Genomic DNA, 24,054 nt, shown 5'->3' with positions numbered 1-24,054 from the left:
TTTAATAGAGCTTCTAATATTTCCATTCCTCAGGAAGTATTTCACATTGTTTGAAATCATTCCTATTCAAATTCCAGGGTGTGTAACTAAGCAGCCATTTATAGCTCTCAGAACATCTGAGAGACAAATCTGCAGTTTCCTTGGTAAGCGTTTAAGATTTATTCCAAACTGCATTTCTGAGCTACTTTACCCTTGGACCACGATCACATTATAATTAAATGTCAGAATAATCTTTATTTATCCTAAATAAAGCCTGACCAAATGGTATGTACATGCAGCTTAATTTACTAAATGAGACCTGTTGAGTTGGACCTGTGTTCTGGATGTTTAATGTGCTTCATCCAGCTTTTATCACATTAATATGAATATAATACTGCTCTGTTGCTTTTTTGATTGTTAATGTACACCAGTTTTCAGTTCTTGAATGCTGAACTTGCTGCCATTTGTTTAGTTTTTTTTTAATCATTAAGAGCATTATCTTAATAAAATAAAGGGTAAAATTATTTCCTTTTTTATGAATAAATGTGAAGAGCAATCAATATGCTGTCCCTCCTAAATGAATTGGTCATGTGATGTATAAAAATGTAATTTAGTTCTTTTTATTTCCATTTGAATTTAGCAGACTATGTAATTGTCAGGAGTTCTTCAGCATTGGAAAATCCCTTTTTGGCTTTCATTTTTTAAATCTTGATAAATCAGTTCATGAATCGGTGAACAATTATTACACAAAAAAAAGAGGTTTAAATGAACTCCCAGCCCCTTTCCAGACTGGAAATTCAAGTATGAATCGTGGATGCCCTCCCGTTTGGCTGGAAGGCTTTTCTCATCTTTGTCCTTAACACATTTAACAGGTCATTTAAAATCAGAAAAAGGTCTGAAGAAAAGGGGACGGTGGGTGTTTATGAGTTTCGCTCCTGCTCTTTATTGTTGTGAAGGATGGGTGTTGTGCAGCAGGAATATACATTTCTAAGATTAGATGTGACGTCAGTTATTACATTACAAAAAAAATGCATTTTGTCTTGATTGAGACCAATAAATGGGACTGATTTCCTGCACAGTGCCCTATTGTCTGTCCCACAATTGATTTTTTTTTTCATTGTCACGTGTGAATGAAACCCAGATTGACCTAAATATGTCTGGCTTAACTGTGGGACTTGCTCTCAAGTTGTCCTGAGGACAGGCCATGCACAGGAAAGAAAACAGTTAAATTTGTACCTTCATTTGTCAATATGAAATTACTCGATGGATGATTTCCATCACCCATTTGTCCATTGACAAATGAAGGTACGAATGTAATTTTGTTTTCTTTCCATGACCTGTCTTCTGGCAACTTGAGAGCAAGAGATCTAGGACAAAAAATATTTAAAAGCCTCGGACAAACTGAATTGTTTATTGAACGTACGATTTTCCTTTAAATTATTTGTAAATCTCAACAAAACCAATTAAATGGTCAATACGAAATGTCCGATTATTATTCAGGAAGCTAATTTGAATACTGTACGTTTAATAAATTCCTCCTTGTAAGTTTGCTTTAAATCAGCGACCTGGCAGTCGCAGCTCAGTTGTTTCACAGATACTCGGTCGCATGAAGAAGCGGTATCAGTATCTAAACACCCATCCAGTGTGGAAATGTTGCCCCCGCCCCTGGATTGGTCAAGCACTGGCTCTCACAGGCGACCTATAGTCTGTCAGCTCTCACTGCTGATATCAGCGTGCGCGCGACTTCGACTTCACCGAATCACACGGACGGATTCACTAACGAATCATGAACCACTGAGGACTCCCAAGTTTTAACATTTCTTTTTTGGAAGGGTTGCCTTTTCATCTTTGTTCATGGGATTCCCAGCTTATTTTGTTTTTGTTTTTCATTCATCTTCAACCCTGAGGGTAAGTAGAAATCAACAACTAGGCTAACTAATAAGAAGTTTAGAGCCTGCGGGGTATCGATTGAATGGAATTTGTCTTATTTTATTTGAATTAAATAATTCGTGCACGGCTTAAGTGCAGTTTAAATACTAAAGCGAGCACAATTTAAGATACATTGTTTTTAATAGTTAAAACGCATGTTGTGTTCTACATACATCAACATATTTTAGCCTCAAAACAAATAATACAAGAATGACCGCAATTACACCTCTAATAAAAAAAAAGCATTAGAAAACGACAATATACAGTATTATTAAAATATATATCTTATATTATATTTACGTTTTCAGCGCAAACTAGCAGTTCCATACATTAAAGTGAAACTGCCGTGTATGGCAAGCTAATTTAGCATTTATTCTATTTTATTTTATTTATCTATTTATTTAGTCTATTTTGTTACTATTAATATTTTTCAACTAGTGTTTTTATTTTCTAGTTAGTAATATGCCATCTTTTAAAATTCCACAACTAGTAACTATTCAGTTGCTATTACTTATTTCAGTAGTGACTAATATATATTTAATTAGGTGTTTTTTCATTACATACCACTACTTAACTTCCCTCTAGTCACTAGTTACTTGAAATCTATTCCGGTTTTACTACTTGTTAGACACTATTAGACTAGATAATTATGTGTATTCCAATTGTTAATAGTGTTATTTGTAAATTAACTACACATCCCACTGTTTCCTGAAGTACGCAGGAAAAAAGACAATAAAAAGTTAACACCCAGCATCAAACACCAGCAAGCTATCCATGTGTCCACACTATAAAGTGTTAATATTAAGCTTTTAAATAAGTTAGCTTTATGTTGATTCAGTGCTTTTAAAGTCTAAAAGTTAACCATACTGTACATTTAACATTTTTATAGTATGTTTCTTGAATTTCACTGATATCGATTGGTGCAGATGCTAGATACTGTACTCCGGTCTGATAAATAGGTAGTAGTATGCAATAAAAAAGCACTAGTAAACCTGCAATAGATATTAACTATTGTTGATAGTTAATAGTTGAAATCTGAACAAGTCAAATAATACAATATCAAAAATTAAAAATGAAATAGTTTGTAGTGACTAACAGCAAAAAAAACTAATTAATGCAAAAACAATAGTCACTATTTTATTACTGATGCATATATATAGATACCATTTAGTTTAATAAATACCAAACCTTTTCCAAGGTTGCCATAGCCAATTTAATATTTATGATCACTTTTTTTTTACATTAAACATTTTCTTGTCTTGAGCCACATTTTGACTTCATAACCGCAAATCAATCACGTACAAATCAAAACAGACTTTCAACTGAACAATGAAGCATTTTATGATAATTTTTCATTTTATGAGCCTATCAATCAGCTGAGGTAAAAGGAGAGAAAAAAAACTATAAAACCATCCTTCACACTCAGCTGAAGTACATCCGTTTGTTCTGCTGTTATATCTGCAGTGTTTAAATTGGTTTGATTTAGTTAGGGATGTCAGCTTTATGAGGAATGATCCGGATTCTGAGCCAGCTACAGTTTGAGATAGTGGTAAATGATGGATGTATGTAGACGATGATCTTTTCCATCATCCTTCCACAAGGGTCCACTGTTGAGTGTGGCGTCTAGTAGCTTAAACATTGTCTTCTTGTAAACACAAAGCACTGAAACCAGAAGACTACTTTGGGAAACTGATCAAAGGGTTCATACAGTGTTGTGGAGACCTGTTTCTCTGTTGTCCCATTGTCATCCTCTAAACTCTCACAGATCCATATTAATGGCTGTGAGGCTGATCTACTAGTCTATTATGTATCCTGTTTGCTACAATCATTTTCACCTCCCCCCTTTTTTATTTCTTGTTCATGACAGTCACCTATTCACATTCTTTTCATTTTTGGTCTGTTTCCCAGACTTGTTTTAAGAAATTAAGCTGTGATTGCACTTTGTAAGGATGTCAGGAGACAATGTGTTGCAAACACTCTACTGCATGTTAAAGACCTCATGTGGTTTTTTAGTATTATTATATCAGCTTTGAAGCCATCTGTATAATAATGTACTCCTAAAAGTTAACAAAAAATAATGATAATAATAAATCAAATAAAAAATACATATATTTCTCTTGCAGAAATAATAATAATAAACATTTATGACTTATCTTGTATGCAGGGGTGCACCAGATTTTTATTATTTTCATTAATTTTTTTACTCTAAAATGAGAATATCCCCCCCCAATTCCATCCATAAATATCTAACAATAGCCATATATAATATATGTTTTATACAAATGCTAATAATAATTGCAGTTATAAAGGTTTGTATAATTTTGATTTGTAATCGGCAAAAAAAAAGAATAGCAGAACAGCTGTTTTCTCATGTCTTCCAGAGGTGGGTAACCTCAGTGAGCGTCTGTGCAGCAGTGTGGGAACACTCCAGGGTAAATAGCTAGAATGACTTCCCATATAAACACTAAAACAAAAGGAAAGAGCTTCTGGCCATCACTACTGGTGTGTCTGGTAAATGAAATAAAGAATATCCACTGAAAGTTTCCTTTCTTTTCTCATATGTTTTTCGAAGTATTAGCTAGCCATTGGTGTTTACAAGAAAGGGCTTAGTGTCTAGGAAAAGCACTATATTGTGCTGTTACGTTACACATTTTGCTGCTTCTGTACACTCTGTATTGTTTACTTAAAAGCCCATATTGCTCTCAGTGTCAACAATAACTAACTCTTAAAATGGTTGACTAATCTCTTTTTTCCTCAGATCAACCATCAACCATATTGCCATCAATCATATGATGAAATGTTGGAGCATGAAGCATTTTTCTCAATCATGTACGATTAAAAAAAAAAAAGGAAATGCTATTCAAGTCTTTCTGCTTCAAAATATTGTTTAATTGAATGTGATACTTGCCATTTCTTTGTAATCAATTATTAAACAAAAATTAACACATTTAAAATAAACAAATTTCTTTTATTTTAAAATTCTACAATTATTACTTTATCTGTTTTTATCCAGTCCTTCTCTTCAGAGGCTTGTTTCCCAAATGATAACATCATTTCCTTTCTTCTTTCTCCAGGTAATGCAATGGAATACTAAATGTTATAGAAAGACAGGCAAGCAACACATGGAACGAGGACTGGATCATCACATCTAATAACATGACATGGGGTCAAAATGGATTTTAAAATGTACATTCATTTGATTTATTTAATACAGAATCTCTCTGAAAAGTTTGAGGAGAAATGTCTGTAGGTACTTTTTAAAAATATTTACAAAGTTCTAATTTTTAACTGACGATTCGACATTTTTAACAAAGTACCATTCGATTATCGGTCTTCTGGCAAGGCTGATACTAGGCCTCGGTGAGTTGGCTGTTGCGTGGAGCTGCAGCTATGGACATTGAGGCGAAGCATCGTCCTTTCTCCCCAGCATCCTCACCATGCTGAACAATGTCTTCGACGTGTTGTACATGATTCTGGAGCTGCTGATTGCCCTGCTCTCGATCCTGGGCAACGTGTTGGTCTGCTGGGCAGTGGGCCTCAACAGCAACCTCCAGAGCATCACCAACTTCTTTGTTGTTTCGCTGGCCGTGGCGGACATCGCAGTGGGTGTGCTGGCCATTCCCTTCTCCATTGTGATCAGCACTGGTTTCTGTGCCAATTTCTACGGTTGTCTGTTCATCGCCTGCTTCGTCCTAGTGCTCACCCAGAGCTCCATATTTAGTCTTCTGGCCATTGCCATTGACCGCTACATTGCGATCAAGATCCCGCTAAGGTGAGTGAAGGGTTTTGTTGTCAGAAAATTGGATCTTTGTACATTAATAATATTTCAGGGAGGTTGTTTCTTTGATTCTTAATGGCATGTATGTTGAATCGGTTTTATTATTTTTTATAGACAAGTGTTTCACCTCTGTTAAATAGTTTTGGCCCTAAAGAGAAACTGTTTTGATTACTTATTTTCAACATATGTTATGGATGCTAAAGTCCCCACTGAAGTCCTTAACTAGTTTAACCAGCATTCTGCTTTCTGCTGGACCATCAAACCAGCTAGACCAGCATAATCCAAGTGAAAGTGCACGCTTTAAATATAAGCGCAATGGTTTAAACTAGCCTAGCTGAAAAGTTAACAAAACCCATTTAGAAGAACCAGCTAAGACCAGTAAATTAACCTAGGCAGGCTTGAGATTTTTTTTTTTTCATCAAGGAAACCAGCCTGGACCAGTTTATTGATTCATCCTGATTTAAGTGTTCAGGTCTTCTGATGGTTGAGCTGAAAAATAACCATATCCCCTGTAAAGTCAGACAAAAAACCAGGCTAAGTCCAGCGAATTAAGTAAGGATGGCTCAAGATTTTTTTTCAGCAAGGAAACCATCCTAGAGATTCATGCTGGTTTAAACTGGTCTTGTCAGGAATTAACCACTGTTCCTTTTTTCCGGGACTTTGCTTTTTGCTTTTCTTTTTTTTTTTACACCGTATGTCCCAGTAATGGGACACACCATGTCTTTCCAACAAGATTCTTGGCTATTTTTGGGTGAATATGATTTAAGAACATAGTAAGGTCTAAACTCTTTGAGCATAACCTCACATAAATGTTTTTGCTAATAGTTTGCACAGATTTCCTTAGTAAGCATCCACTTCGTTCTTCTTTTTGTTTGTTTGTTTTTTGTCACAAATTGTCAGTCATAAGTCTTTTATCAGATGCCAGGTTTTTTTTTTTTTAACTCTTTACACTTAATATTAATGAGCCAATTAGCACTGTTCTGAATGAGCAGCTAACATGCTAATGGAGATTGAGGTAATGTTGGAATAATAGGATCTCTTGTGTTTTGGCCCGGTCAGTTCAGCCGGTTTCAGTGAGATGTGTGATAGGCTGCGTGTCCTGTCAGCAGGTTTTGGGATGGGGGGGGTGGGGGGGGGGGGGGGTTTTCTCTGTGTGGCTCAATGAACTTCCACATCTGGAGATCAAGACAAATAGAGGCCAAGGAACTCAGTTGTTCTCCCACACTGGCCCAAAAAAGAGACTGAAAATAGATTTCTGTTCCAAACACTGACATTTCTGAGCACATTTTTCCTTCTTAATCGCTCCAATGGGAGAATTTTCTGTAAATACTGTGAATGGATGCTAGGATCATTAGAGCTATGGTTGCATCAGGGTTGTTCTAAAGTTCACACTCTATCTAAATTACCATAATTATGAGATTTTACTTTGAGTTATATTAGTATTAATTTCTATGATTAAAAAAAAGTATTTGTGAAGAAAGAAAGATCACTAGTGTACAACTGTTTTTACATGTCATCATAATGATCAAGTAAATGGAACCCAGTTTTAGAATTTAAATGTAATTATGAGATAAAGTTATGAATTATGAGATACAAATGAGTTACACTGTGAGATATAAAGTCACAACTGAGATGTATTAGTAGAATTTTTTAATATATAGTCACAATTATGAAAGCTTGATGCAATTGTGAGATATAAAATTGTAAATGGAAGATTCAAAGCTAGAACTGTGAAAATTAAGTAGCAATTTATGAGAAATAAGTTGCAATTATGAGATATAGAGTCAGAATCGTGAGGACTAGTTGCAAATAAAATCCTGAGAAATAAAATACAAAAGACAAATATATAAATATAAGGTAAAAGATAAATGTAAGATATAAAGACAAAATTGTGAGAGATAAAGGGTCACAATTACAAGATATAAAATCAGAATTGTGAGATATAAAAAGTCACAATTATAAGAGCTAGTCATTATTACATTAAATAAAATAGCAATTGTGAGAAATGGTCCCAATTATGAAATACAGTTTGACTGACGCAAAAGGTTATTATTTATTGGATATTCATAATTACATAATTCACGTAATTACATAATGACATGAGCACAGTTTTAAAGAGATATCTAGGTTTACAGCTATGCTGTCATTTGCTTGCTTTGGTTAGTACTTTGGACCTTTTAGATGTAGAGTCTAGACAAACTGGAACAAACACTTATGGCTGGGGAATTTGAAAAATATGACTTTCTGTCTCTTTCTCATCCAGATACAACAGCCTAGTAACCGGGCAGCGTGCCAGAGGCATCATAGCAATCTGCTGGGTTCTGTCGGTTATCATCGGCCTAACACCTATGCTAGGCTGGCACAAAGCCCACTCAGACAAAGAGGCCTTTAACAGCACCTGCCCACCCGGCATGATGGAGTGTTTGTTCGAGAAGGTGGTGGTTATGGACTACATGGTCTACTTCAACTTCTTTGCCTGCGTGCTGGTGCCTTTGCTCCTCATGCTGGCCATTTACCTGCGGATCTTCATGGCTGCGCGCCACCAACTCAAATGCATTGAGTCCAAGGCTGTGCCGTGTGAGCCCAAGTCCCGCTCCACCCTGCAGAAAGAGCTCCATGCCGCAAAATCTCTGGCGATCATCGTTGGCCTGTTTGCGGTTTGCTGGTTGCCACTGCACATCATTAACTGTTTCACTCTGTTTTGTCCAAACTGTAAACGGCCGCCGATTCTTATCATGTATCTAGCTATAATTCTCTCACACGCGAACTCAGTTGTGAACCCGTTCATTTACGCCTACCGCATACGTGAGTTCAGAAACACCTTCCGGAAGATTGTGGGCTATCACATCTTGGGTAGACGAGAGCCTCTTTCTTGCAACGGGAGCACCCGTACCTCAGTCCGAACGAGTGTGGCAGATTCGCTTCGGATTAAAGTCAACGGCCTGGTGCGAGACCACTTCAGCGAACAGAGCAGCTCCACCAGCAGCTGTGAAAGTGCCGAACCTGGCCTCACGCACAGACCTGTTACCACAGAAAAACCCATACTAGACAATCAGCCTATGGAACTCACTACTTCTCAGAGACATTCGGGATTGAGGCATCCTGAGTCGCCGCCCACTGGGAATAATGAGGGCATTGCGTGCAGGAAGCATGCCATATTTGACATTACGGATGGGAAGGATCCATCCTCACCGCTTCAGGTTAAATCAGCTCTGTACCAACAAACAGCCCACTGTGTTGAACTCACAGAGGTTTCCTGATAAATAATACACTCTGAATGATGGATTCAAATTATTTATTTGCTGCATTTGCTAAAAAATGATTGGCTAAAATATGAAATACAAAGTACATATTTTTGCTTCTTTAAGGATTTGACATTGATGTGGACCAGTAGCAGCTCAGAATTGAATGTGTACAGTTTGATATTATGACCGTAAAGATAATGTAAACATATTAAAGAGCATCAAAATTAATATCAGTGCTTTTATGACTTTTTTTTTTTTTTTCAATCTTAAGAACTTTAAAATTGTGAATTCCATTATCTCTTTTTCAGTTCATGAATAGGAACTTGAATTGGTCACAGGATGTTGAATTGGAATTTATTTAGTACAAAATAAATAAATAGATTAATTTATTTATTAATTTGAGCCAGTATTCATGAGCATTCCCAGAAAATGAGAACAGTAAAACTGAATTCAACACTCTCAAAAACAAGTAACACAGAAATTAAAATCTATTATTAATGAAAGTTAGTCAGCAAGACTGTTTCATAAAGCTAGCCTTTATGCAGCATTGTAACTCATGCCATGTACCTTGACTGCGTATTTTGTAGGCTCTGTGAAAGGTTTTAAGCAGTGCAACTATTTGACTCTCTTCTTTCTATGAGACACTTTACACAAATACAGGTTCTTCTCAAAAAATTTGCATATTGTGATAAAGTTCATTATTTTCCATAATGTAATGATAAAAATTAAACTTTCATATATTTTAGATTCATTGCACACCAACTGAAATATTTCAGGTCTTTCATTGTTTTAATACTGATGATTTTGGCATACAGCTCATGAAAACCCAAAATTCCTATCTCAAAAAATAAGCATATTTCATCCGACCAATAAAAGAAAAGTGTTTTTAATACAAAAAAAGTCAACCTTCAAATAATTATGTTCAGTTATGCACTCAATACTTGGTCGAGAATCCTTTTGCGGAAATGACTGCTTCAATGCGGAGTGGCATGGAGGCAATCAGTCTGTGGCACTGCTGAGGTGTTATGGAGGCCCAGGATGCTTCGATAGCGGCCTTAAGCTCATCCAGAGTATTGGGTCTTGCGTCTCTCAACTTTCTCTTCACAATATCCCACAGATTCTCTATGGGGTTCAGGTCAGGAGAGTTGGCAGGCCAATTGAGCACAGTAATACCATGGTCAGTAAACCATTTACCAGTGGTTTTGGCACTGTGAGCAGGTGCCAGGTCGTGCTGAAAAACGAAATCTTCATCTCCATAAAGCTTTTCAGCAGATGGAAACATGAAGTGCTCCAAAATCTTCTGATAGCTAGCTGCATTGACCCTGCCCTTGATAAAACACAGTGGACCAACACCAGCAGCTGACATGGCACCCCAAACCATCACTGACTGTGGGTACTTGAAACTGGACTTCAGGCATTTTGGCATTTCCTTCTCCCCAGTCTTCCTCCAGACTCTGGCATCTTGATTTCCGAATTACATGCAAAATTTGCTTTCATCCGAAAAAAGTACTTTGGACCACTGAGCAACAGTCCAGGGCTGCTTCTCTGTAGCCCAAAGTGGCTTGACCTGGGGAATGCGGCACCTGTAGCCCATTTCCTGCACACGCCTGTGCACGGTGGCTCTGGATGTTTCTACTCCAGACTCAGTCCACTGCTTCCGCAGGTCCCCCAAGGTCTGGAATCGGTCCTTCTCCACAATCTTCCTCAGGGTCCGGTCACCTCTTCTCGTTGTGCAGCGTTTTTTGCCACACTTTTTCCTTCCCACAGACTTCCCACTGAGGTGCCTTGATACAGCACTCTGGGAACAGCCTGTTTGTTCAGAAATTTCTTTCTGTGTCTTACCCTCTCGCTTGAGGGTGTCAATGATGGCCTTCTGGACAGCAGTCAGGTCGGCAGTCTTACCCATGATTGCAGTTTTGAGTAATGAACCAGGGTGGTAGTTTTTAAAAGCCTCAGGAATCTTTTGCAGGTGTTTAGAGTTAATTAGTTGATTCAGATGATTAGGTTAATAGCTTGTTTAGAGAACCTTTTCATGATATGCTAATTTTTTGAGACAGGAATTTGGGGTTTTCATGAGCTGTATGCCAAAATCATCAGTATTAAAACAATAAAAGACCTGAAATATTTCATATTTCAGTTGGTGTGCAATGAATCTAAAATATATGAAAGTTTTATTTTTATCATTACATTATGGAAAATAATGAACTTTATCACAATATGCAAATTTTTTTAGAAGGACCTGTAGGATACATTTTTTGAGTCCCGTTATAACCAAGGGCACACATCCCTTGGTTTTTGTTTTGAGAACTATTAGATAAGTTATATATATATATCATATAAATGTAGCCTAGCATAAAAGTAGCTAATATTAAACACACTGAATGCATGTTCATTTAAAATAGTTATTTTGGCCTTGTTGACTGCAACTTTTCATAGTCATTGTGTTTAGACATAAAGTTGGTAAAAGGGTTGTAAAATCTGCAAATCTCATAAAATGAACAGAAAATTGCATGTGGCTGACAATCAACATTTCCTGAAGGTTCAACACCTCATTTCACTGAGCATTTGTTTTAACTAAAATGACTTTTGCTGCCTTATTTTGTTCGTATTTGTCTTTTTTTCTTCAGGTCTTCACCGAGCCACATCCTGCTTGGGGCCCAGGGGCATATTTTGAATGTGTAATACCTTAAGTGCTTGTTCAACTGTCAAGATTCTAAGCTTGGGGGGAAAACTCCCTTTTCTTTGGGAGAAGGAAGTAACGGCTTCATCTTTCCTTGTGGCACCACCTGAATTGCCACTTTGCTGAGGAGAACACTAACTTCCTCCTTTCCTCATTCAGCACTGGGGAAGCCCTCTCAGACAGCAAAGCTGCAATTACTCTGGTGAACCGGGGCACAGCTGATAGCCCCACTGGAATCGTGCAAAGAACCTATGGCCGCTCTCGGCTAACAAGGAGGTTCCCCGTCATCACCTGGGGAACTCCCATGTCCTTTTGCAAACATTCCTCATTTGCATCTAGCGAGACAGTTAAACTTCTGCTCAGACTCAGGGGCAGCCAGAGAAACCTTGTGAACACTAAACAGACTTTCTTCTGCCTCAGCACAATCATCCTAACTCTCCGTGGCCATCCCCAACAATGGAAAGAGCTGCTTCAGGATAACCCCCGGAAGACTGGAGCGGATCATGTCTGGCCACTGCCCCACGCCGCGCAAGTGCAGAATGATAGAACTGCTGGCAGTGCACACCAACACCGGGGTTCAAGAGAGACAAACTAGCATGGACACTTCCCAAACACTCCGGAGAGTGCTTGTGACCATAAACACCCATGTGCCATAGGACAGGGGTTAGGTCTTATGCTCAGACATTTCTCATTAAAAAGATTATTAGCCATTTCTTTGCTGTGCTAAACTCGAGCTAAAAGCTTCTCTTTTATGCCTTTCTCTTTAAGAAGAGTCACCACAGTGGGTTTTGTGATGTTTGTAGTGAATGTTTCGTGATGTTGTTCTAACAGCGCGGTGAAGAGCTGAAGAACAAAGGAAATGCATGCGAATGCATTTACATACTGTGGGCAGGTAACCCCGCCTCATCATGCGTTATTGGCCTTTCAGGCTTGATTTCAGGGGTCTTCAGCAAATGGCACTAGAGCGTGATATCCCATAGTCATGAGTTGTACTGAGTGAACCGACTGAATGGGAACACTGTTAAATTCATTCAAGAATTAAAAGCTACTGTGACGTTGCAGCTGTGCAGGAAAAAGAAATGGGCAATATTCTGTAATTTACTCAAAACCTAATGTTTATTGAACAGTTGTATATATTAATTGCTTGTATATAATATTGCTTAAATATTTAATATAAAACTATAGGTAAACAACTTGGCCAAGTGTGATACAGCTTAAGTGCAGGCTATAAAATAATTAGCAATTTTCCTTCCAAAGAAGCAGTCTCCAGACATGGAGACATGAAGTGGTCATCCCGGGAGAGTCCCTCTTTTGGGCCACTGTGCTCGATCACACGCTGAAGGGTCTTATGAATCCTAACATTGTATCTTTCCCAGCCTGTTCCCCAAGTCCCAAAAGATTCCAGGTTAAAGGGTGCACTAATGCATCTCAAGAGATTTCTAGAGTATTTAAGGGCATCATTATCATTTTTCTGAACCGTGCTCCACATATGATACAGATACAACAGACATACAAATACAATAGGGTTGCTTTACTTCAAACACGCTTGATTGAGATTTAATCACTTGCAGGCAGACTACTGTTTTACCAATTCCATTTGAACTGAATCAGATTTACACGCTCAAAAGCTGAAAAGCTCCTGAGCCTACTGATTTTACACAGTTTTACACAGTTTTACAAAATAACAAAAAGCATTTACAGTTATCCAGCTCAAATTAATCCAAAGAAAAGCTCATTGTGTGCTGACAAAAAAAGGATGTTAAATGAGCCTGGGTTTCTAGTCTGAAAATGCAGCATTCACCCCATCTGCGTAATGAACTCGTGGGGCCGTCTCCAGCTTTTGGATCATCTTGTCAACAATAGCAATTTGTACCTCAAATACGGAGTATTCTTGAGGCAGTAACAGAAGTACATTACTACATTACTATTATTAAATTTATTAAAACAAAAAAACAGTTATTTTAAATTGTAATATAACTTCACAATTTTAAGTTTAACTGTTTTGTAAATAAATGAATGCTGCCTTTGTGAGCGTGAGAGACTTTTTTCAAAAACACTAAAACATTGTGTTTATTCCAAACTTTTGTAGTCTACCAGTAGTGTGTACAGTATATATATATGTGTGTGTGTGTGTGTGTGTGTGTGTATATATGTAAAACATGGTAACTCTTGGCACACATTTATGTTTTATTGAGCTAGACAAACAGACTGATTGGTCTAATCTGTGACATAAAGGTCATAGAAAGATCTAGATATGTGGAAAATACCTGTTGATGAAGCTGATGATGTTTACACACTGATAACATTTTTTTTCCTTGAAAGCAAAGTTGAGTATAACAGGAATCTGAGTTTATGACTGCTCAAGTCTATGTTGTCATGGAGTTGCTGTCTGTGTTTCATCGGCTGTTATTCTGGCAAGATTTACAGGATTGTGTATCCGCGATCCAGATCTCAACCAGAGGGCCTGGGGCCCAATAGAGCTCCTCAGCTCCCAATTAATGGGTCCTCAAGATAACTAAAAACATTTTAATTATGATTTTAAAAGTGTGATTGAGAAAGCAAAACATGTTAATTAATATATTTTATGACACAATTGGTCGTTTTTTTTATAATGCATTTACAATACCATTGAAATTGTTTAAATTTTAGTTTCTTCTTTATTTGATGAAAATATATTTAAGGGATAGTTCCCCCAAAAATGAAAATTAGGCTGCGTTTTACTCACACACCCCCACGTCCGCATCCACATCTCTGATGACCTCACCTGGTCCCTAAACACCTCCATCCTGATCAAAAAGTTTCAGCAGCACCTTTACTTCTTACGGAGCCTTAAGAAAGTCCCAGGATCCTTGTGGATACTCACAAATTGCATCTCAGTGTGGTACAGCAATTGCTCCACATCTGACATCATCAAGGATGCCTCTCACCCTAACCATGCCAGCGGGCATTACAGGATCCAGTGCTTTAAGTGGGCCGGTACCTAGCGGTACTCAGTACAACCACTTCCAAATATAGCTCTTGAGCGTACCGCCACCTCTCCGTGTGCCCAGAACGTGCTTTTAGCACAAGCGGCCCAGACACGGTATTAGGCGCGACATGTGAATGGCCCATAATTCGTCCCACCGAGAGCAGAGACTACATTACCCATACACCCTTGAGTTTTACAAGTGAAAAGCGCATGCGTCGCTTTTGCCGCTGTCAGTGTCAACAACTCAACGTGGCCAGAGAGGGTGTGTGAAACGTTCACACTCAGCTCGTTAAAAATACAAATACAGTGAACAACACTTAATATGCTCTCCTGGCTTCAGACTCTGAGTACTAAAACAACACGATCAGAATCAGATGACTCGCTGGCTGACACCCCACCAAGCCTGAATGATATCGCTGCAGGTCAGACGCAAGCTAATGAAGTAATGCAGTAGCTCTTTCTAAGGGTATTTTTTCAAAATCCTTTTGCACATTTTATTTATGTTCAGTAGCTCTTTCTAGCTCAAGCAAATACACAAACTAAAAAATTATTTATTATTTTTTTATAAGGTTGTCTGTTGACTGCTGTATATAAAACCCCTTCAATATAGTTGTTGTTACCTCGGGGGATGAGGGGAGTTATCAAAAAAAAAAAATATATATATATATATATATATATTTTATAAGGTTGTCTGTAGACTGCTGTATATAAAACCCCTTCAATATAGTTGTTGTTACCTCGGGGGATGAGGGGAGTTATCAAAAAAAAAATTAATATTTATTAATATAAATTAAAAAATATATAATATATATTTTATTTAACAGAAATCACTGTTCACAAATATCGACGAATGGGTTGTGCTGCACTAGAGAAGGCAACGAGTGTTATCACTGTCGGAGACATGCAGCCTTTCCCAAAGCAGACAAACTTAGAGTGGTTACAATCATCCGGGTGTAAAACGTGCTCAAATTGATTTGATTTTGAAGCAATATTAACACAGAAGCTCGCAGGTGGCTATGGTAAGGGGCATGACATTTCCCGACCAGGTGCAGAGTGGAGCCAATCAGAGCACACACTGACCCAGCTAACCAATCACAGCACATTTCGTATTTCAGAAGGTGGGACTTCATTTGATACAGGAACTATTTGAGCCGTTTATGCCAGACTGGGGAGAGAGGTGTTGTAATAATGTAAAATATGTGGAAAATAATGTGTTTTTCGAACAACCTAGTATGAGAGCCTGTTCTAGTACACCTCCAAAACAAAATCAAGACTTTGTAAAAGAGCATAATAGGACCCCTTTAAATGAATTAAGTATGCTAACCTCTTAGTCCTTTCTTTCTTAGGGCACAACTTTTATTCTATAACTGGGATGGACTTGTGCTGTTCTCTTATTGTTGCGTTTAAAGTCATGGGGAAAAGACTATAGATCTGTTCCCCACTCAACTAGACATGTCCTGGATAAGTACTTCAAAGTATCAAAGAACCTGTCTGTCTGTGTACTAACTCCATGGAGACAAATCAGACTGGTCTGCTTCATAAAAAAGAGTCCCTTCTCTCTTCTCTTTTCAGTGGGGTTACAGAGAGAGAGGGCCGAAAAAAAAAAAAAAAAAAAAAACAGTGAGTAGTGAGTGAAAAATGTAGCAGGGTAATACTGTGCTGTTTATATAATGCAGATTCCAGGCCATGAGGGGAGTTCCTCTATAGTTCAGTGATGGCTCAGCAGGATAATATTCTGATTACAATGATCTAGATGCCAATTACATTCAGTGCTGCAGAACTCCACAGCATTCCTCATAAACCAGGGCTTTGTCTCTAGGTATGGCTGTCGTCAACAACATTTAACTGGCTTTTATTTTCCTACTGTGTGAACAGACACATTCATTTCTGCAGGCTGCTGGAACAGTAAGCAGTTTAGCAGTTGAAAACATCACATCTTAATACTGAGATGTTCATCACTGTGATATTTGGTGGTAAGTGCGGGATAATTTATATATACAGCCTATTCATATTATAATGTTATTATATCATAACAGTAATATTGTAAAATAGTATAAAAAATGAATATTGTTTTATTTTCAATATATTTTCAAATATATTCCCATGATGGAAAACTTAATTTTCAGCATCATTACTTCAGTCTTCAGTGTCATATGATCCTTTAGAAATCATTCTAATATGCTGATTTGCTGCTTAAGAAACATTTCTTATTATTAATAATGTTGAAAACAGTTGTGCTAATGTTAATATTTTTATGGAAACTGTGATGCATTTTTTTAGGATTCTTTGAGGAATACAAAGCAATTATTTGAAACAGAGATTTTAATCCTTTGTAACAAATGTCTTTACTGTCATTTTTGAGCCATTTAATGCTCCCTTGTAGAATAACAGTGTTCATTTATTTATATTAAAAAAAATGCATTTCTATGTATAGAAAACCCAAGACGTGTCACTTGTATAGTTTTGAATGGTTAAAATGAAAAAGCACCGCCTTTAGAGTTAAAGAGCCAATCACTAATCGGTAAAGTAATCGCCGAAGAAGTCACTGGCTGGTCTAGCTTGAATAATACACTTTTTATGCTATTTGAGCAAAAGAAACAACAGTTATGAAATAGTTTTTTGTCAGATTTCACTGGTGATTTCAAATATGAAATTTAATCGTACGTTTGGTGAACAGTTTTGGAGAATTTGATGTTTCCCCATTCAGAGAGATAGGAGCTGTACTTGCATGCGCGAGAGCCGTTTCAAAGATCGCCTCTTTGAGTGAAATGACTTATCTTAAAGGGACTTTGGTTTTGACCATAGGCCCATTTAATACTTCCTTGGTGAATAACAGTGTAATAATAAAAACACAATAATAATAAAAATATTTACTGACCCCCAATTTTTGAACAGTAGTGTATATATTCCAATTATAATTTTACATAATATAGCAAAGTTCCTTTGCTTTATGGTGGAAATGTTTTCAAATATATATTTCTTACAGAGGGAAGAGAGGAGATACTGAACCTAAACTGCAAGGTTATAAACTTCATCCACTGTATAAAAGAAAAATGCAATCTGGATCCCCAAGGTAAATTAAAGTATGCTTCAGCTGAAGGTCAAGTATTGGTTGACATCAAATTAATCAAAAATGAATTACGCCAATGCTTAAATTAGATTCTTACATTTATATAAGTTGTTTCTACCTGGGCAAAACACAATGCCGTGATGCTGGGGGTTGTAAATGTTTGCTGTGCCGTTGCTATGTGGTTGACAAGGTGCTCCAATTGGTTGTTAGATGTGAAAAAAAACGCAGGTAAGTTTTATTCTAAGCCAACTTTGTGCAATGCTGTCTTCAAGGGACAACCAGGTGAGACACAGGGCCCATGACTGATCTAAAGTATCCAGATAGAAATTTGCTATCCATTCTCAATGGGAAAGTGCCCGAGCAACACTGCTCAAAAAAAGCTGGCTAGCAAAACTGCTCAGAAAGTTGCCCCGTGTATCATCAGCCTTAGGCTCTGGGGTTTGTTCAACTCCAAGCAACACTAGAAATCAGAAACACACTCACTTAGCTACTAACTGTTAATTTGATACCAAACAGACTCATTATTGGTGATCTAAATAAAAAAGACCTGTTCTCTATAGAGACTGTGGACTTGATGGACAGGACGGGAGAGCTGGTGAACTTGTCCGAGAGAGCGCAGAGCACAGACCTCATCAGCAGTTTGCTGAAGGAGAGAGAGAGCTATATTCCATTACGTGTATCACGTAAGTTTGCCCTCACCAACTTCAGGTACCTCAGATATCACAACAACTTTACAGAAAATCAGTAAATGGCTTTCTATGTTCTCTTATGCAGGAGGTGAAGGGAGTGAAGGTCCAAAGTATACTGCAGTAAATGACTTTGGGACAAGTTACCCTGAGCTAGCAGGCAATGCTTCTGTATTTAATTAATTAATCTGTAATTTATTGAAATGGAAGAATTTGATATCAAGAAAAACACTCTATGCTCCTTCTTTTCATTGAATTGTTCTTTTAAAGGATTTTCCCTCCAATCTAATGAAAATAAAACTGATGCTTACTAATCAGCAGAAATATAACATAATTGTTATGGATATTTCACTTAATGGATATTTCAAGTAATATCTGAAGTTGTTGGTGCTCTCTTTAATGTAATCTTTCTTTCTGCTAAATTTAGAGATTCTAAGAAAACTGTCAAATCCTTCAAAGGAGAGGGACAAAAGGGGTGGGGCATCTAAAAGGGGAGGAGTCAGTCAACACCGCATCAAAGCTGCTATCAACTTTAAGAAAGCCATCACAACACCTCGGAGCTGAAAACACTCTCTTACTATTTCCTTGTGTTCTTTAACAATGTTATAAATATTTTATTTATAGGTTTTATCATATCAATGTGAAGAATATTTTTTTGTCTGTGTATCTACACAACCATTCAAATGTTTGGGGGTCACTATGATTAAAAAAATAAATAAAATGAATAATTTTATTCAGCAACAATGCATTAAATTGATTAAGAGAGATATTTATAATGGTACAAAATAATTCTATTTTAAATCAATTCAGTTTTGTAAACTTTATATTAATCAAAGAATCCACATTCTGTTTTCAATGTTTTCAACATTGATAAAAATAAATGTTTCTTGAGCACCAAAATAAGAAGATTAGAATGGTTTTTGGAGGATCATGTGACGCTGTGGATTTAGGACTGAAAGAATAAATTCCATTTTAAAATATAGTAAAATGCAACAATGTTTCACAATATCACAAATTTTACTGTAAATAAATAAATTTATTAAAATAAATCTTACTGACACCAACCTTTACACACACACACACACAAGCAGTAGGCTATACACACACACACACACACACACACACACAGATATATATATATATATATATATATATATATATATATATATATATATATATATATATATATATATTGTAGCATTCAAAAATGAATAAAGTGCAACATTAACATAAAGCACATTGTTATCTACAACACAACAACATTTTGAACATGCTACACTACCCCCCTCTTACTTAAGTCCTCAACCCCGAGGACAAAGTCTCTAAATCTGACTGGGGGTCTCCTCTGCCTCCTAGGACGCCCCCTGGGGAGTGTGTTTGCTTGGCTTTCCGGTAATGATTCCTCTGAGCCCTGTAAACAATCACCCTGAGCGGCGTTGGACAGCGATGTCACCTGCTGGCCGCTACTAGCCATATCAGCTGAGCCGATAACCCCCTCTGATCCCTTTGGAGTCCCAGCGTTTTGTGACAGAAGTACTGTGATGCCCTGCGGTGTTGCAGCGCCCCGGTAAGGAGCCAACCTATCTCGATGCAGTACCACTTTGTGCCCCTAGGAGGCAACTGTATACGATACACAACCTCCCCCAGCTTTTCCAATACTGGGCACGGTCCGACCCAGTGGCTGTCCAGCTTCGGGCACCTCTTTTTTTTCCTCACTAGAGCATCCGGGGGCCGACCAAAGGCCAACTCTGCAGGGGTCCTAATCTCCCTCCCCAACATGAGCAGGGCTGGTGTGCATGAGGTAGAGTCCTGAACAGCAGAGCGACATGCCATTAAGACCAGCGGCAGATGGGTGTCCCAATTGTGTTGATGAGTGGATGTTAAGATGGACAACTGTTCAGCTAACGTTCTGTTGAATCGCTCCACAAGCTCGTCGCTTTGGGGGTGGAGTGGGGTGGTGCGGGTCTTGTTGATCCCCAAACGCTCACACATGGAAGAGAACACCTTGGACTCAAAGTTTCTGCCTTGACCACTATGGATGCTCTGGGGAGCCCCAAACCTACTGAATATGCCCTCTACCAAGGCGTTTGCAACAGTCTCAGACTCCTGGTCAGGCAGCGCAAAGGCCTCAGGCCATTTTGTAAAGTAACCCATAGCGGTCAAAACAAAGTGATTCCCCCTCTTGGTGCGAGGAAATGGCCCCATGATGTCCACCCCCACCCGCTGCATCGGCTCCCCCACTGGAAACTGCTGTAGCTGGGCCCTAGACTGACCCTGAGGCCCTTTCCGTGCTGTACAAAGATCACAGCGCCTACAGAAGTCCTCCACATCCCGCCTCAGCCGTCCCCAGTAGAAGGCCTGACGCAGACGTCGAAGTGTCTTTGTCACCCCAAAATGGCCTGATCCAGCAGAGCCATGCATGGCTTTTAACACATGCATGGCTTTTAACATGGCTTTTAGGCACCACGACCTGCCATCTCTTTTCCCCTGTTGCTGGCAGCACCCATGCCCGCTGGAGAATCCCCTCAACCAGCCGTAGACATTTGAACTTGGTCCACAATCCTTTGGTGAATGGGGAGAGGTGGATTCCTCCTATTCCTCCGCTACCTCCTCCTATGGTGGCCGCTGCTGTGTCTCTACCCACACCATCACTGGCTGCAGGTCTGGGTCTCGCCTCTGATTCTCCATCCATTGAGTGACATCCACATCTTGTAGCTCCCGGCAGATCAGTTCAGCCCCACCGCTTCCATCCACCTTGAGGCTAAGCTCCAGCTCTCTGGCTTCTCTACGCTCACAATACTTGTATTCCTGCAAATGACATGGCCGTCTCGATAGAGCGTCGGCATTGCCATGCCGTTCCCCAGCACGATGTGTTACAGTGAACTCATAACTCTGCAGTTCCTCCAGCCAACGAGCCACCTGGCCCTCTGGTTCCTTAAACGTCATCAGCCACTGCAAGGAGGCATGGTCAGAGCGTATGGTGAAATGCCGACCACACAGGTAGTACTTAAAATGCCTGATGGCAGAGATGGCAGCCAACAGCTCTTGCCGTGTGACACAATATCTCTTTTCAGCTTTGCTGAGCATCTTGCTGAAATAGGCCGCTACTCTCTCTCCATCTGGCCACGCCTGGGATAAGACTGCTCCTATTCCATCCCCACTTGCATCCATGTCCAACACGAAGGGCAGTTGGGGGTCAGGAGGTGCCAGGATGGGTGCACGCACCAGGGCTTGTTTCAGAGTACTGAAAGCATTTTGACAGCTCTCCGTCCAGACAAAGCACTGATCCTTCTTTAAGAGCTTATATAAAGGAGCAGCGATACAGGAAAAACCCCGTACAAATTTTCTGTAATAAGATGCCAAGCCCAGGAAACTTTTTAACTCCCTTTGGCTCACTGGAGCAGGCCACTCCTGTACGGCACTCACTTTGTCCTCCGCAGTGCCGATCCCTTCACTGCCTATCCGATGCCCTAAGAAGGTCACCTCTCTGCCCAACAGTCTGCATTAATTGGGATGTAACTTCAGACCCGCCCATCTGATCTTCTCCATCACTGCCCTCAAGGCTGTGATAGCTGATTGGAACGAGCTTCCATGTGCCAGTATATCATGCAAAAATACCAGACACTGCTGGTGTGGAATGCCTTCCAATACCCTCTCCATTAAGCGTTCAAATGTGGCTGGTGCATTGCAAAGACCGAAAGAGAGGACTTTAAATTGCCACAGACCTCTACCCGTGCAGAAAGCCATCTTTGGTTGAGCTTCTGGCGTCAGCGGCACCTGCCAGTATCCACACCTCAAGTCCAATGATGAAAACCAACGCGAGCCAGCCACAAGGTCCAAGCATTCATCGACACGGGGAAGAGGGTATGAGTCTTTCTGTGTCACTGCGTTGAGCCTCCGGTAATCAACGCAAAAGCGCCACTCCCCCCCTTTCTTCGGGACCATGACTACTGGGGATTTCCATGGGCTCTCAGAAGGTTCTATTATGCCAGCGTGCTGCATCTTCATCAACGCCTGCTCTGCTGCCTCCTGCCATCCTAAGGGCATGCGTCTCGCATGCGGTCGCTGACGTATGGGTGCCGCGTCCCCTGTGTCGATATTGTGTTGTACCAGGGAAGTTTGACGCAGATCCCCTTCATCACAGGCAAAACAGTCACGGAACTCCAATAACAGCTCCCACAACTGTTCTTGCTGTTGCATGCCCAACTTGCTGGTGCTTCTCTGCATTATCTCTTGCAGCACTCCATTGTTTCACCGTCTCTCCCAGAAGCAGGCCCAGGCCATGTGTGTAGTAACAGGTGCTCCTGCAGGGATGCACTGGGTGGCGTAGTGCAGCATGGGTCATCCTTGTCATCTAGGCTCCTGGTGGCCTCATTTTCACCACATGACCATTGCCAAAACTCAACGTTGCTTTGGACAGGTCTAACTGACAGCCATGATCCCTCAAAAAGTCCAATCCCAGTATACAACTGTCCTGCACATTAGCCACCCACACTGGATGCTGCATGTTCATGCCCCCCACAGTCAGTGTTAACAGCCCCTTCCCTCTCATTGGTGCCAGCTCACCGGTTACTGTGCGGAGCTGAACTGCTGTGTCTTCCAGCTGCGTTCCATCTGGCCCCACATCAGGACGAACTACAGTCACTGTAGACCCTGTGTCAACTAGGGCGGTGCATTCAATGCCATCAATGCAAATTGGGATATGGCAAAAATCTGATATGGCTGTTCTGCCCACCACAACCACCCCATGTTCTTTAGTTCCATTACTCATTGTGGGCCAGTCTGTCTGCTCCTGTGACAAGCGGGACATGGGCCTGGGGGTCTGCAGCGTCCCGTCTACTGCGCCCCCTTCCTGTTTCCCGAATTCTTAGTCAGCGTAGGGCATTCCTTAACCAGATGTCCCGGCTGACCACACCCCCAGCAAAGACGGCCTGTGTCTGCCGCCTGGGTGGAGGCAACGCCAACCCACGAATTATCTCTGTAATCTCATTCAGCCACTCAGGTTTTGGAGATGCTATATCACTCCCTCCAGCTGCCCTGATGGTGGGGGAGGGGCCAGTTGCCAACCCTTGCATTGCTGCTTCAACTGCCATTTCTCTCTCCAGTGCCAAATCTGAGGCCTCTGCCAAATCATGTGGGCGTGCGAGCTGTGTATGTATGCACAGCTCTGCTGGAGAAAGAGCTCTAATGAACTGATCACGGGCCAGCTCGCTCTGCACTGATGGTGGAATATGTGCATAAGCCCGCCTTGCTAGGGATTCAATATCGTTGGCCAGAACCCGTAATGGTTCTCCTGGAATCCTCTGATGGCTGTGTAACTCAGACCGGAGAAGTTCAGATCGGAAACATTGTCCAAAGCGGCGTTTCAATGCACCAACCAATGCACTATAATCAGCCCTCTCACTAGTGTCAAGCAGCAACAAACATGAAAGTGCATCATCTGTCAGACAAAGAGCAAGCTGAAGGGCTTTCTGTACCTCTGACCAAGCAAATGCATTAGCTAATAACTCAAATTGTAAAGCCTTCCAGTCTGATCTGCCAGTGTATTTTGGTGTTTTTATTCCAACCGGCTGATTCAGTTCACGGGTGCCGCCATTATTGTTTACCTTTAGTGCCGTCTCTTCTCGCAAGATCGACGCACCGGTGCCACCAGCGGCTGACGTCATAGTGTGCGAGAGCGGCGGGTAATGGCAGCTCACTTTCTCGCTCACAGCCACAA

At 40.0% G+C, this 24,054-nt stretch overlaps 2 protein-coding genes across 2 annotated transcripts; both read left to right on the top strand.

Moving 5' to 3' along the window:
• The first annotated feature begins 1,695 nt into the window (after positions 1-1,695).
• On the top strand, positions 1,696-9,159 carry LOC132114470 (adenosine receptor A2b-like). The gene is made up of 3 exons (XM_059522604.1): positions 1,696-1,887; positions 4,983-5,680; positions 7,950-9,159. The coding sequence occupies exons 2-3, from the start codon at positions 5,346-5,348 to the stop codon at positions 8,944-8,946; spliced, it is 1,332 nt and encodes a 443-aa protein (XP_059378587.1). The 5' UTR covers positions 1,696-1,887; positions 4,983-5,345; the 3' UTR covers positions 8,947-9,159.
• Positions 9,160-16,021: 6,862 nt separating this feature from the next.
• Positions 16,022-18,965, top strand: LOC132115164 (uncharacterized protein C22orf15). Its single transcript, XM_059523561.1, has 5 exons — positions 16,022-16,552; positions 17,566-17,652; positions 18,210-18,332; positions 18,424-18,495; positions 18,763-18,965. Exons 1-5 carry the CDS (start codon positions 16,528-16,530, stop codon positions 18,897-18,899), a joined length of 444 nt encoding a protein of 147 aa, XP_059379544.1. The 5' UTR covers positions 16,022-16,527; the 3' UTR covers positions 18,900-18,965.
• The last annotated feature ends 5,089 nt before the right edge of the window (positions 18,966-24,054 follow it).

Source organism: Carassius carassius, chromosome 34 (genome assembly GCF_963082965.1).
Source record: "Carassius carassius chromosome 34, fCarCar2.1, whole genome shotgun sequence".
Taxonomy (NCBI): Eukaryota; Metazoa; Chordata; class Actinopteri; order Cypriniformes; family Cyprinidae; genus Carassius; species Carassius carassius.
This window is presented reverse-complemented; position numbering and strand designations above follow the sequence as displayed.